Below are 15,960 nucleotides of genomic sequence, written 5' to 3' on the forward strand. Positions count from 1 at the left end.
CAATAACATTGACACTTTCTTTCAGGAGTATATAGGAACAACAACAACTAACACTAAAATTTTGCAGATACATAAATATATAATTACAAGTGTATGTGAAATGATAAGAAAGGGTAACAATATTTTGAGAAGGCACACGAGGAGACCTTAATGAAGCATAGCTTGTAAGACAAGGTCCCTGAGGAATAAAAGAGAGAGAAAAAAATATGTGTATATATATTTATATGTATACATAGTGGAAGAAAAAAAATAACAAAAAATACACAATCTCAAACGAAAACAGGGAATAGACAAGGGAGGCTATGTGTCATAATATGGCAGAATTCCGCTTTACCGAATCTTCCGTTTGTTGCCTCTCCAGGGTTACGCTGTCTACATCGCCAAAGTGAGTGACCTGTTCCCCAACATCACCGACTACGACTCCATCCCGGACGCCGCTCGCGAACAGGCAAAGAGGAACCTGTCTGCGTGGCAGATAACCACAGGCTTACCGTTCACACACACACATTATGAGTACTCCCACAAAAGTGAGTGTGATGTGTATTTAGAGACCCGTCCGACCTGGTGGCAGAATCCACCATCATTGTGGCGTCCCAAGCATGGATGTGTAATAATGCGAGTGCATGATATATGCTGTATGTCCCCCCCCCCCCCCCCCCCAAAAAAAAAAAAAAAATTACAACGGTCACCTCTGCAATGATAACTTCTGAAATAATAAATTGATCCAAATTCAATTTCATGGTATGAAACTTGGGACTTATCACCCACATTTTTCAGAAAATCCCGTCCGATTTGCTTCAGTGGTCTAACAGAAATGAGGATTTTGTAGAGAATGTCAGGAATCCCTTCCCTTTAAGTTCTGTCATTGTGTTCACACATTGATATGCAGCTCCAAGAGCATCCAAGTGCTAAACTTGGAAGAAACAAATCCATGACATGCTTTACAAAGATCCACATTTCTCTGTGACCACTTGACCAAATTGAGTGGGGTTTTCTGCGTAATGCAGCTAAGATGTTGTGTTTCAAGGTCTTGAAATATCATTCAGACAGATTAATTTTATTAGAAGTTATCAATGCGAAAATCTGGTTGTAATTTTTTTTTGAACATACTGTATTGCGACTGACTTGTGCCCACTGCAATCATGCATTCAGCACATGCTTGAGCACACAGGACACGGCAGAAATGGTGGATTTGCTGCTTGGTGGGAATCAGTCTATACCATTTTTTTTTTAAAGAGATGTTTGTGCGTGTTTGTGTGTATGTGTGTATATGTGTATATGTTTGTGTGTGTGTGCCTGTGAGTGTAAAGGCTGACAGAGTATTAGGTTTCATCCATTCTTAATGATTCACTCCCCTTTTAATGATAAGATTATGTTGATCCATTAAAATATGTTGTGGCTACATTGACAGTCATGTTCAAGCAACACCTTTGCTTGTGGTATGATAATGCTTTTCCAGTGTGATTCGTTTTTAATAGTCTTGATTTTGCATTCTGTTTGTAATTATGTATTATTATCTAACTGTGTATTTGTATGTGATTTTGTATTACAGTTGGTATGTAAAGTGAGTTCTTATGCAGGGCCCCTTTATAAACCAGTTCTTTAACTGAAATGGCTCCCTTGTGAAAATAAAAAATGAATGAAGAATGAATGAATGAATGAATGAAGGAATCAATCAATCGACCAAGCAATGAATGAATGACTGAATGAATCAATCGATCAATCAACCATGAGTGAATGAATGAATGAATCAATAAATCAATCGATCAATCAACCATGAGTGAATGAATGAATGAATGAATCAATCAATCAATCGATCAATCAACCATGAGTGAATGAATGAATGAATGAATGAATCTATCGATCAGCAAGGAATGAATGAATGAATGAATGAATGAATGAATGAATGAATGAATGAATGAATGAACCAGTCAGTCAATCAATCAATCGATCAATCGATCAATCGATCAATCGATCAATCGATCAGTCAATCAGTCGATCAGTCGATCAGTCGATCAGTCGATCAGTCGATCAGTCGATCAGTCGATCAGTCGATCAGTCGATCAGTCAATCAGTCAATCAGTCAATCAGTCAATCAGTCAATCAGTCGATCAGTCAATCAGTCAGTCAATCAGTCACACATCATGGTCCTGCCTTATTAACGTTTATTGTCTTCCTCTGCCCATTCTCGTTTTTTTCTTTCTTTTTCTATTGTCCATAGATTACTCTAATGCTGTCTATGCGGTTATGGTCAGTACGGATAAATATGGAGGATTCTTTGGGGAACCTGCCCTCGAGATTGCTGACACATCTGGTGGTATGTTTCAATTTTTTTTTCTTTATTGCCTTGGCCAAGGAGGTCATGTTTTCATCGCCATTTGTTTATGTGTTTGTCTGTATGTTTTTATAATAACGCAAAAAGTTATGAACAGAGTTAGATGAAACTAGCAGGAAATATTGATAATGAGATAAGGAAATGATTAAATTGTAGTAGTGATCCAATGTCTGAATTCTGGAATTTTTGAAAAAAAAAGTTGTTGAAGGATTACTCATTGGCACATGAGGCAAACAAACAAGGATGTTCAAGCTGCAAGTGTTTGATGTGTGCATAGGCATGCTGAGCGCATGCTCGAGGCGTAGAGAGTGCAGTAAGCTGCTGATGAGGTAGACTCTTATGACTTTGCGGCCAAGCCCGGCCTTCATTTCAGTGTAAACGGAAACTGGGCCAAATGCGATACCAAATTGCGACCAGGGCGCTCCCAATAATAGTCGTTTGTTTACAAGCAGAGCGCCACTGCGACAAAATATTGAAAGGCTTGAATTAAAAGCCCGGGCCGAGACCGGCACTCTAAACGGACAAAATTGCGGGGCAGAGCAATTGAGGCCGGGCTCGGCGGCGGCTCGGCGTGGGGTCGGTCCAGCCCTGCACTGTAAACGGGGTCTTTGACACAACTGGATGACTCCATTATCATGGTTTAAATAGGGCGGTTTTAAGCATGTGTGTAGAATGGGTTGAAATCAACTGCTTGGTAGAGGTCTGTGCTCTCTGACAAGTAAGGCGAGTGGCAGATAATGAATATATCGTCGGCTGAGAACCAGAAGGGCATTATCACTTTTGTTTTGGGGGGGGGGGGGGATGGGAGGTATTGAGCTATTGGTATCACATTGTAGAGCTTGGTCTCTACATTATGGTATCATATCATAATATTTTCATATTCAGTACAATGTTCAAATACAAAACCCCAAGGATGCTATTTCACCTAATATAGTTGTAGTTCTGTTCCAAGTCTTTACTGTGGAAAGTATGTGTCTCTGTGATGCAGGCAAGGCCCCGGCCAAACCGTTTTCCGGCGACAACACGCCCCTGATGGCTGGCATCGGCGCCACCGTTCTCCTGGTCATCGTCCTCATCGTCGTCCTGGTCTACTTTGTCGTCCGCCACCGCCGACTCCAGCAGAGCTTCATGTCCTTTGCCAACAGCCACTACGACACGCGGTCGGGGACGGCGACGTTCTCGCCGAGCGAAGACGATGACGGTGGCGACCTCGGTAAGTGTTTGTTCAGCTAGGAGTATACAATGCCCACATCCCATGACCTGGGGCTTGAATGGTTTCCTTTCTACAAAGAGATGGAGCTACACATTGTATTGTTTTTGAATTAGAAGTTCTTTTTGAATGCCACAGTGAGTGTTGATTTGTAAGATGAAGGGACACAGAATGTTGTGATTATGGTAAATTTGTACAAAGATGCAAAGAAGAGAGAGAGAGAGTGAGAGAGATCAGGTTTTGAGTATGCATTCTGTGACAGGTTGTGTTCTTCCTGTCTTGAGTGTTAAACTTCAGCACAGATGAGTCATCATAAGCAATGTGATAGTGTGTGTTTAGTGATCAGAATGGCTACTCCACCTCCTTCATCCACTTCCTCATCCTCCTCTTCATCCTCCTCCACCTCCTCCTCCTCCTCCATCAGAGATCACAACCTCCTCTTCCTCCTCCTCCTCCACTTCCTCCTGCTTTTGTTCCTCTACTTTCTCCTCCTCTTCCTCAGTTTTGTTCTTCTCCAAGTCCTCTAGCTCCTTCTCCTCCTCCATCAGAGATCCACCACCACCTCCTCCTTAGCCTCCTCTTCCTCCTCTACATCTTCCCCCTCCTCCTCCTCATCTCCACTCCCCCTCCACCTCCTCCCTGCATCTTCCTCCTTCTCCACCTTCTCATCCTCACCACCGCCACCACCACCATCTCCTGGGTTCTCCTCTTCCACCTCTTCCTCCACCTCCACCTCCACCACCTCCTCCTCCCACTCCTCTTCCACCTTTGCCCCCTCTTCCTCCTTCTCCACATCTCCCCCCCCCACCGCCTCCTCCTCCTCCCCACATCCTACCTTCTCCTTCTCCTCTTCCTCCTTCTCCTCTACCTTCTCCTCATCTTCATTCTCACCACCACCTCCTGGGTTCTCCTCTTCCACCTCTTCATCCTCCTCCTCATCCTCCTCCTCCCCCTCCACTTCCTCCTCCTCCACTTCCTCCTGCTTCTCCTCCTCTGTTTTCTCCTCCTCCACACCTTCTCCTTCTCCTCTCCATTCCCCCTTTACCTCCTCCTCATCTTCATCACCACCACCTCCTGGGTTCTCCTCCTCCCCCTCTTCCTCCACCTCCTCTTCCTCCTCCATCTCCTCCTCTTCTCCCTCCATCCCACTGACTCACTCTCACTGATACACTTCTGTAAAGTCAAATCTGTCTCTCATCACTAACTCATCTCTGTCTGTCTACCTCTCTCTTGTTTCTGATATGCAATCAGAATTATTAGCTGAGCTTCAAGGTAAGGATTTAGTCTTCCTCCTGACTTTTTTATCTTCTTTCCCCTCCAGGCACTGTAAAATACATGTATTTCCTTTGCTGTCATACAATGCACACATTGTTTCTTTGCATCCGTGCCGTGTATTCGTGTCTTATAATTATTCTTGTTGTAATGTAATGAGTATGATATATTTCACTGAATGTTTTGTTGCTTGTGCACAAGTTTAATAGTGTATGACATGTATAAGTACATACTGATATGTTAGAATTGTATTGATATCTACCAGAAAATTGACTCTGTTTAAGTTCCTTTGTGGTTTTGTGATGCAAAGTCAAGTTTTAATATTAAGTTGTCAACCTACCCACCATAGCAAACATACAAATAACCTGAAATTATGTGTGTGTATGTTGAATGAACTTGTGCACCTGATTGCATGTGTGGAGTGTGTACACTGAATGCAAATCTAAAGACTTTTGATAATCCTCTCTGTATGCTTCCTAATTGGATAAGTGTTTGAAAACTTCCAAAAATTAAGCAGTCAAAATCTTTTTCTTTTTATGCCTCCGCCACGAAGTGGTGCCGGAGGCATTATGTTTTCGGGTTGTCCGTCCGTCCGTACGTACGGACGTACGTCCGTATGTGTACGTCCGTATGTCCGTCCGCTTTCGTTTACGCGATAACTTGAGTAATATTTACTAGAATTTTACCAAACTTGGTCCAAGTATGAAGTATGATGGGGCAATTATTTGATAAAATTTTGGGTGAAACCGGCTAAAGGTCAAAGGTCAAGGTCAAATCATGAACTTGTATCTGTTTACGCGATAACTCAAGACTGGATAGAGCAAATTTCACCAAACTTTGTTGGAGGATGATGTATAATGGGACAATTACTTGATTAGTTTTTCAGTGAAATCGGACAGAGGTCAAAGGTCAAAGATCAAGGTCAAATCCGAAAATTTATCTGTTTACGTGATAACTCAAAACTGGATGAAGCAGCTTTCACCAAACTTGGTCCAAGGATGATGTATGATAGGACAATTAGTTGAGTAGATTTTAGTGACAGTGGCAAGAGGTCAAATGCTACAAATGTTGCAATTTCCCCCATATCTATGCAATGCCCAAAGGTATTTTCTTGAAACTTGGTGTGGACATGTACTACTGAGTAGAGATTCTCCAGAGAGAGTTTCATGTCATAAGGTCAAAGGTCAAAAGGTCAAAGGTTAGGTGAAAATGTTGCAATATCACTTTTCTCGCAAATGGTTCAATGTATCTTCTTGGAACTTGGTACATACGCATGTACTGACTGGCAGGGATTATCTAGGGACTTTAGGGGTCATGGGTCAATAGTCAGGGGGTCAAAGGTCAAGGTCATCCCCTCAAAATTTTACTATTTTCCTCATATACTAGTATATGCAATGCTTGCATTATTAGTTTCAAAACTTAATACATGCATTACCTAATGGAGATTCTCTGGGAAATTTCCAGCCAGGTCAAAGGTCAAAGGTTAAGGGTCAAAGGCCAGGTTTCAATGCCCCCCCCCCCCAAAAAAAAAAGAAGAAAAAATCCATTTTTTACCGTCATTACACTCTTTCTTCATACCTTGGAATTACTCAATGCATAAACTTATAAAAAGGTCTGTCAGAATTCAAGTAAAAATTCTCAATTCCCCATATATGTGTACCTGCACTCTTAAAAAATTAAAGCAAACCCAGTTCAAGACATTTCTGACAAACCTGTCATTTCAATATTTTGCCAGTTATGTGAAACTGTCATGGATCACACACTGTGAAGACATTGTACTATACGCCTATTGGGAGAATCATGCATTATGGCAGAGGTATCAGTCGCCATAGCGACATTTCTAGTTTTCAATGTACATTTAACATTGCAGTTGCATTTTAGATAATAGGGTGAGTCTTGCAATGATGTGCAAAGCTACTTTCATCTGTATTGTGAAAAAAGGTATTCCCCGATGTTAAAATTGCGGTTTTTCACAGCCAAGCCATATGTGCCTGACCCAAGTCATTATTTTGATGATTTGTCCTTTTTTTTTTTTAAGTTTTGATTTCTGCTTTGTTTTGAATATGTGTTTCCCGCTTGCACTATTGAAGTACACTGTTTATCAATTATCTTGCATTTTCCCAGAAATTGTGAGCATACTTGTATGATTTGACCAGTGCAGTAGTGTAAGTCTCACACTTCACATTTTCAAGGGTATGAGACCATTGAGAGAATGGTAGCAGCATGCTTGATGTTCATACACAAGTTCATTCCATCACTGATGATGGAAAATCAACCACTGTGGAAGATCCCACAAACAGTTTATTTCTTTGTTGTTTGAGCTTGGAGCTATTATTTTCACATCACTTTGATAGAGAGTCAGTTTGATGAATGCTCTAGAATTGATGCTCTTTTATCTGTATAAAATATACTTGTACATAACATAAAGTCAGTTTTTATTTATGCCTCCGCCACGAAGTGGTGCCGGAGGCATTATGTTTTCGGGTTGTCCGTCCGTCCGTACGTACGTCCGTACGTACGTCCGTACGTACGTCCGTACGTACGTCCGTACGTCTGTACGTCCGTACGTCTGTACGTCCGTACGTCCGTCCGCTTTCGTTTACGCGATAACTTGAGTAATATTTACTGGAATTTTACCAAACTTGGTCCAAGTATGAAGTATGATGGGGCAACAATTTGATAAGATTTTGGGTGAAATCGGCGAAAGGTCAAAGGTCAAAGGTCAAGGTCAAATCATGAAATTGTATCCGTTTACGCGATAACTCAAGACTGTATGGAGCAAATTTCACCAAACTTTGTTGGAGGATGATGTATGATGGGACAATTACTTGATTAGTTTTTCAGTGAAATCGGACAGAGGTCAAAGGTCAAAGATCAAGGTCAAATCCTAAAATTTATCTGTTTATGTGATAACTCAAAACTGGATGAAGCAGCTTTCACCAAACTTGGTCCAAGGATGATGTATGATGGGAAAATCAGTTGAGTAGATTCTAGTGACATTGACAAGAGGTCAAAGGTCAAAAGGTCAAGGTCAAATGCTAAAAATGTTGCTATTTCCCCCATATCTATGCAATGCCCGCAGTTATTTTCTTGAAACTTAGTGTAGACATGTACTACTGCGTAAGGATTCTCCAGAGAGAGTTTCCTGTCATAAGGTCAAAGGTCAAAAGGTCAAAGGTTAGGTGAAAATGTTGCAATATCACTTTTCTCGCAAATGGTTCAATGTATCTTCATGGAACATGGTACATATGCATGTACTGACTGGCAGGGATTATCTAGGGAATTTAGGGGTCATGGGTCAATAGTCAGAGGTTCAAAGGTCAAGGTCAACTCCTCAAAATGTTACTACTGTATTTCCCTCATACATGTATACTAGTATATGCAATGATTGCATTATTAGTTTTAAAAGTGTTTAATATATGTACATGTATTACTTGATGGAGATTCTCTTGGAAATTTCCAGCCAGAAGGTCAAAGGTCAAAGGTTAAGGGTCAAAGGTCAGGTTTAAATGAAAAAAAAATATTTTGTACTGTAATTACACTCTTTCTTCATACCTTGAAAATTATACTCAATGCATAAACTTATAATAAGGTCGGTCAGAAATCAAGTAAAAATTTTCAATTCCCCAAATATGTGTACCTGCACTCTTTAATAGACAATTATAGCAAACCCAGTTCGTGGAAAGTGAACATTCAAGATATTTCTGACAAACCTGTTATTTCGATATTATGCCAGTTATGTGAAACTGTCATCACACATTGTCAAGACATTGTACTATACACCTATTGGGAGAATCATGCATTATGGCGGAGGCATCAGTCGCCATAGCGACATTTCTAGTTTTCTGGCTGTCATGTACAGTGCACTCTCGTTATAATGAACACGGTTATAAAGAAGTTCCGTCACAACGAAGTAAAAATTCAGGCTGCAACATTATCCACGCTATGTACTTTTATTGTTTAATTTGTTCGGTTATAACAAAATTTGGGTATAACGAAAGAAAATTGCTGGTCCCGAGAACGTCATTACATCGGGAGTCCATTGTATAAAAAATGGTTGCAGGGGTAATTTTCACTGATGACTTTTTTCCTTTCAGGGTAGTCCATTGTATCTACATAGCTCATTGATGAAGTGCCTGTATGTCATTCAATCTTATAGTCATCATAATTTTATATCTGAGGTTCCATAGACACTTGAAGTGAAGTTCCTCTTGCAGTAAAATACTCAATGTCATCAAAATGATATTGTTTCTTCCACTTTAAAGGGGATGGCTAGTAACCGATCAGTGGGAATCAGTGGGAATGCTGGGGGATGATTGTTCCAATTCGTGTGGGATTAATTCAAGAGTACATTATGTATCTATTGGTGTGTGAAAATTATTTGCTTCAGAATGGTCTTATATTCAAGTAATGTGCATTCCCTCTGATCAGTTACTAGCCATCCCCTTTAATCCATACTGTATTTATATTCAGACTTTGGTTTCCTTTCAACAAGGCTGTCCGCTCCTTGTCAGGTTATTGAGAGATCTTTTCTCCCTTTGCTTTTTTCCTTCCATGCAGGCTCCGATGAAGATCAGCCGATGATCCGTGGATTTTCTGATGACGTGCCTCTAGTGATTGCCTGAGATACTGGAATCCAAATCCATCTTTTTGATTGTTTGATTGAAATATTATGAACATTTGTAATGTGTATAGATAAAAAACGAAGAGAAAATAAAAAGAAAAAGTATACATTTTTTTTTTTCAAAGAAAGATTATATATTTCCTCATCTTTTTATGACTAAAAATAAAAAAAAAGAATCATATACATTCCTAGTCTGTGAAAACTGTCAAAGTACTGTTAGAAGAATCATAGCTTTAGTTGCTTGAAGTTGAGAGGGAAGTATGTGATGAAAAAAAAAAGTAATAGACGGAGCCCATGGAGTACATGTAGTTTCTGTGCACAAATGCTTTTCTACCTTATCTTGCGAGGGGAAGAAGAATAAAAAAAAGGTTTTCTGCAGTGGTAGGTGATGGTTGCTTGGTTGGGATGCTTGAGTGATAGTTAAGAGTAGATCATGCCCTGCCCAAACACTTTCAGAAAAAAATGTATGGTAGTTACTGGATGGTGTGTGAAATGACAGTCTAAAAGACTACCATTCTAAAATCCCAATGACATTGTATATGAATATGTTGTTCTAGGGACTGAAAGACTTTATGTACGCTGCGCTCAGCATCTTCATTTGTCTTACAAAGATACGTGTACCTGCGAATATGGTGGTGATGAAGATGGCGCGGGACTATACTCCGAGTGCGTACAAATCACAATGTTTCTATATTGCATAGTGTAAAACAAACAAACAAAAATTGCAGCTGTCTGCTTTCCTCTTTTGGTCTGTTCTTCAAAATTTATTCAGTGAACGTTTACCTGAAAGCAAATTTGGGAATGTAATTAATACATTTTACGACTACTAAGAAAATATAATGCTTATTGCATAATGTAACCATAGGACAGACTTTTCATGTGTTGGTTCTGACTTTAACCATTTAACAAAGAGCATTTCTGTTTAGGCATGTCTTGACGAGTTTGATATGATCTCCACCTATTCATATTACTCTGAGCTGTGAAGAAATATCAGTCTTCTATAAAAGAATTGTGTACCTCTAATACTTTGCATTCATTTAATTTTTCTACGCAAATGTAGGTACACAGTTTAAGAGAGATCTATGTACACTCATTGCTTTGTAAGTGTCCATCCTGTCGTAGTTTAAAAAAAATATCAAGATGAAATGTCAGGTTTTTGACAAGAAAGACACCAAAAAGACATAAAACTAACACCTTCAAGCGAGGATGTCGTAACAGTAGCTGTAAAGGCCATTCATATGACACATGCTTGTGAAACTGCCTATTTGTGTATTATTCAGATGTATGGGACTGCTCTCCATTTATGCTTTAATCAGTTTCCAAAATTATTCTCAAACTGCCAGTGGTAGAGATATTTCATCAAGTTAGAGATGTGTTAATTTCAACATCAGAGCACCACTATATTACTCACTGGATAGAATTATGTTCTTTCACAATCACAAAAATTATTTCATACCTTAGTGAGTACTTTCGCCTCTTACTGGTGACTTCTTTAGACTACGTCGTAGATGGCGGTATGACACTGGACGTGAGAGAATGGGATCATATACACTAAGGTACAGAATAATTTTCGTGATTCTGAAAGAAGAACATATTTCTATGAAATCACCAATCAGATGAGCTGCATTCAGGATTACTCCCTGGAGTTGTGATTTGGTGAATTATCCAAACATGTCTTTGATTGCTTCATTCGCGACAGCAACACCAACAGCAGAAACCGTGTATGAATTCAGATTCTCAACATTGCTATCTCTCTGTGTATAGTGAGTGGGTGGAAGGCGAATAAATAAAAAAAGTACTTCAAAAGTTGCGTAGCTTTCCGTAAAGTACTACAAGTTGATTGTGTTGTGGATTATTTGTACTGCGTAACTGTTTTATCTTTGTCATTTTCTCGTTTCCGTGGTTACATGTAGATCTGTTTCGTGCATCACGTTTACTGTAGACTTCTGGTGCATTGATTTTTATAACGCAAATAGTCTGTCGATATTTTGTAAAAGTTCAAGGTGTTGTAAATACATTTACACAGACTAAATGAGTAATTGTGCCATCTTCAATGTTACAGATTTCTTTGGTTGTATTGATGTGTAATATGGATTAATAAAAAAATTAAATGTTGCAGAATTTGATATGATGTCAGAAGGATATTAGTTTTTAACTAAAGGTAACATGATTAAGTTGAAGCAATAATTCTGAAATTAGTTTGTCATATCACAGACAGGTGATGAAGAAGAAACAACCACTCAACAATTGAAGGTTTGGTAAGATGGTTATATTTTGTGAGTTCATAGATTATATGATGTTAAAGCTATTTGACATTATCAAGTGCGATTATGTAATCTGTGTACAAATTATTTTCTTGTATCATAATGCAATGCTTGGTACAGAACGACCCCAACTTATTCATGAGCAATGATCCCGATTTCAATATTTGTGGATTAACTTGCTTTGGAGAAACAGAACGAAGCATGCTCTCTCCATGTGAAAGTGAATGATTAAGTTGAAGCCAAACTGTTTATTGCCAGAGGTTTACAAAATGGAATGGTGTAAAAAGGTATACTTGAGGCTGATTTTGTTTGGATATTTTTCTCATTTTGTAGTTTTTCCATGATTACCCTGCAAACTAATGATTATCAAAAACCGCAAAAGATAGAGCCCTGTATAGAGTTTGTCATTCCAACATTCTATGCGAGAGTCAAGTGTGGACAAAGTTTTGATCAGCATTTTCAATTGAATGATTGCAGTGACAACCTTTACTGTGTCAGAGCTGTGGGAAAAAGCAACCATGACAACCGAAAACAAATAAAATAAATAAACAACAACAAAACTATTAAAAAAAAAGAAAATAGAAAGGAGAGAAAAGACACACATGTAGCCCAGCATGATTCAGATTTAGAGCCAACAAAAGTTTTTCTTAAATTGAACTCAGATACTTTTGATGATTAGAAGAATCTTGTGTCATGACAAAACCAAATAGAAATTCAAGGAGCGCTTTATTTATTTATTTTTTTTTTTTGCCTTATTTAGTGATACTATTGGGTGAGGGTTTTCTAGACAAAGGACAGTTTGGATTGCCTGTGACACAGGATTGCTGCTTTTACCGTGTTCTCTACGAAGATATGAGCTAGATAAAGTGAGATTGTCCTTCAACTTGCTTGTGGGCATCGTGGGCATCGTTTGTCATTACCTGGCTTTTTGTCAGTTTCATGTTCGTTGTCTATTACATCTTCTGTATCCTTCAAATGCAGTCTGCTTCAAGTTACAGTGTGGACATGTGCGCCCTTTAGATAAAAACCTGCTGCAGCATAAGAGCTTAGACAAACAGATGAAAGCCAGAGAAATTAATTCGGTTGCAGAGGAGGAAAATTCACACTTGTGCCCAAAAGTGGTCTTGTTGGGCTTCTGATTGAAGTGGGCGGAAGGTGTTTTGATATGTAGTTTGAAATTTCATAGTGAGACGTTAGTGATCTTATGGCTCGAAGAGCGATGGTTCCCTAATGATGTTAATTGTCTATTTCCATAGTGTCTGGTGAAAATATTGATGGGGATAGAGAACCTACTAAAGCCAACCACCATTTCACAGAGCTGTACATTGCAAACTTCCACTAACTTATGTAAAGGGTCAAATTGAAATACAATGGTGGTCTTGATCTTCTTTTTCAATCTCAATTATAATCTGCTCTGTTTTTTTTTTTTTGTCATATGGTTCAAAAGTTAGGCTCTGTTGCATGATATGTGTAACAAAAATGTTTAAACTTGACATTGTTAACCATGAGCATAGGGTAGGCCTATTGATGTAAGAATTTAATCACTTATGATAAGAAAAATGTTTTGAATTGAATAAAAGTACAAATGAAAAATGCATATCAACTATATTTTCTTAATGCGCTGTAAATTTTGTTCACTTGTAAAAAAAAGAAAAAAAGTTATGAAGTACTATACTCAGACAGTCCTTTGGTTATTATGTAATACTCCATATGCTTGTGGTATCCTTGTGTGAACTGTACTCCTTTTTTAGAAATATATATTTTTCATGTGTTGTTTATCACACGTACAATGTATCACGTATGTATACCAGATACACTGTTTCTTTTCCATTGTGATTCATTATGCCTGTGTTGCGTACATGTATACCAAAGCGTAAACCCATGAAGTTTATTATAAAAGAGCAAACATTCAATAATCCTCTGAGTGTAATGGAAAGAGGTAGTAGGAGCTCTGCAGTTCAGGATACATTTAGTACTTTCTTGCAGGCATTTGTCCTCAAATGTGTAACCAAACAGTGGTACGCTGTTATGATATCATCATCATAGTCGGGAGCTTGCATGTTATTCAAAAATTTGCATAATCACTATACATATAACAAGGAGGTACTAAAATTGCTTAATACCTCGTTGGGTGTATTAACAGATTGCTTCTTTCTGCATTACTCCCATTTTCATTCCTCCTTCCAGTTATAATTGTAATTGTTAATTGACTTGCATTCTGTACCTACGACCCTTTAGGGTGGACACATTTATGCCAGAACTCAGAGGATATACCGTGTGTAATGTGATTTTTGGAAGTTCCATAACATTGCAGTGATGTATCTCTGACGATGTGTAAAGTGAGGTGGGACACATGTGCGTTGATTCCCGACATACACGCTTGTATGGTTGGAAAAAATCACTGGCATAAATAGGATCCCTTTGTCACGTGGTAACTCAGTACTTACTTTACAACTATGTTAAATTTTGAAGCCCAGCTGCGCCACTATGGATTATTATACACACGCTACACGAATCACTCTTGATTATTGCTGGTGTTGTAACATTAGGGTGGTGAGATACAATTAAACTTGTCTTTCGTAGTACTGTACAACACGCTAGCAGCGCATTAGAGATGCTATATTTGACTATGTCTATAGAGTAATTGTTCTCTTTTAATTCTATGCTGGGATTAATTTGCTGTGTAGTTTTGTTGGAGAAGCACAATGTATGAACTTGGGAGACGAGTTTCATTTTTTTTTTTTTCAGTTGGAATAAAGGAGTAATTTACAAGATATTTTGGCCTTCATAGATACCTTCCATCTCAGGGTGGTTCTGTCTGTGAAACTTTCAAACGTCTCGCCTATGCATGTGTGCGTGTATATAAATAAATGAATAAATGAATAAATGAATAGATAGATAGATAGATATGTAAATAGATATATAACTTTAGCAAGTCATATATATATATATATATATATGTATATTTAATATATAATATACAAACAATTGTAGGCACCTATATATATATATATATTGTATAACAAATATACATGTATACATACTTATCTTAACTCATTTCCTTTCTGATTTACGGATCATCACTTATGTTAGTTATGATTGTGTTTTTGCTTTTTGTTTTTTGTTTTTTAAAGAAAGTATGTATACATCGGAAATGTGTAGAAAAGTCTATCATAATGTACTAGAGATCTGCTCGTTTTTGGTAGAAATTCATTTGTAAAGGCTGCTTGCAAAATAATTATTTTTAAAGGAGCTTTTTACAGTGCTGCTATAGTGTTTGTGGAGGGCAGTGATCATGATTTTTTTTTCCCCCTGCAAAAGGAGTGTTAGCTATTCAACTCATGCTGTAGTCATCCTGTAATCGTTATGCACGGTAGCGTCACCGGATATAGTGTCGGGTACTGAAAAACATAAAAAACTCTTAGACGATTTAGTTATCTTTCAGAAATAATGCACAGTTTTATTTCTCCAATAGTTTCTTGCACAAAAGTTTGCTGAAGCCTCTCCTAAGTACCACTGTAACAGTTCCGAGAATATATCATTTTGTTTATTAATGAGCCGCAAAGAAGAAGAAGAAGAACTCTCCAACGGTCTCCAACGATCTTCCTCTATTCAACCCCTTCCTTTTCTCGATGAAACCACATTCATTATACTGGCACTAAGAACCACACCAATGACACTTAATGGTTATGAACAAATGAGTCTTGAGGGCAACTCAGAGGATTGGATAATAAAGAGCACTCCTTCATTTATATTTCGATCTTGAGCAGGAATGATACTATAAATGCCGTAATGAGGTCTAAAGTTCTTCTTTTACCATGTATGCCTCCTTAAAAGGGAGAAAATGAAAGGGAGGCAAATACCTCTCCATTGAGGGTCACGTAAAAATCCGCCCGCTATTTTTCAATTCAATTCATTTAAAAGGTTTTATTTCCACTTCTTTCAACAGAATGTACAAAAAGTATGAATTCGACATGCGTTTAAAGGATTGATACATAGGTAGCAAATAATAACATTTGCCAGTAGTCATTACAAAGTGAGGCATTTTCCGTACAAACATATTTATACATTCTGCGAAAAAAGTGGAGGTACCCACTCAAAAGACTGTGCTTGTACTATGTGGGCACCTCACGTAAAAATCCGTCCGCTATCGATCGCTTCGCTTCCTAAAATGGCGCTTGCAACTGCCCGTGAGCGTACTACGCAAAATCAAGGAGGTTCGAGAGAATGGAGCCACAACCGTCATTTTTCCATT

General features: G+C 38.4%; 1 protein-coding gene across 1 annotated transcript in view; it reads left to right on the forward strand.

Annotated features, from left to right (window-relative positions):
* The window catches only part of LOC140229670 (sortilin-related receptor-like), a 118,986-nt gene extending 104,507 nt beyond the window's left edge, over nt 1–14,479 (forward strand). Inside the window, exons 42-45 of the mRNA XM_072309913.1 lie at nt 362–527; nt 2,222–2,317; nt 3,324–3,548; nt 9,378–14,479. Coding sequence (XP_072166014.1) covers nt 362–527; nt 2,222–2,317; nt 3,324–3,548; nt 9,378–9,442 — 552 coding nt within the window. The 3' untranslated portion in view covers nt 9,443–14,479. The remainder of the gene's footprint in view (nt 1–361; nt 528–2,221; nt 2,318–3,323; nt 3,549–9,377) is intronic.
* The last annotated feature ends 1,481 nt before the right edge of the window (nt 14,480–15,960 follow it).

Source organism: Diadema setosum, chromosome 6, assembly GCF_964275005.1.
Source record: "Diadema setosum chromosome 6, eeDiaSeto1, whole genome shotgun sequence".
Taxonomy (NCBI): Eukaryota; Metazoa; Echinodermata; class Echinoidea; order Diadematoida; family Diadematidae; genus Diadema; species Diadema setosum.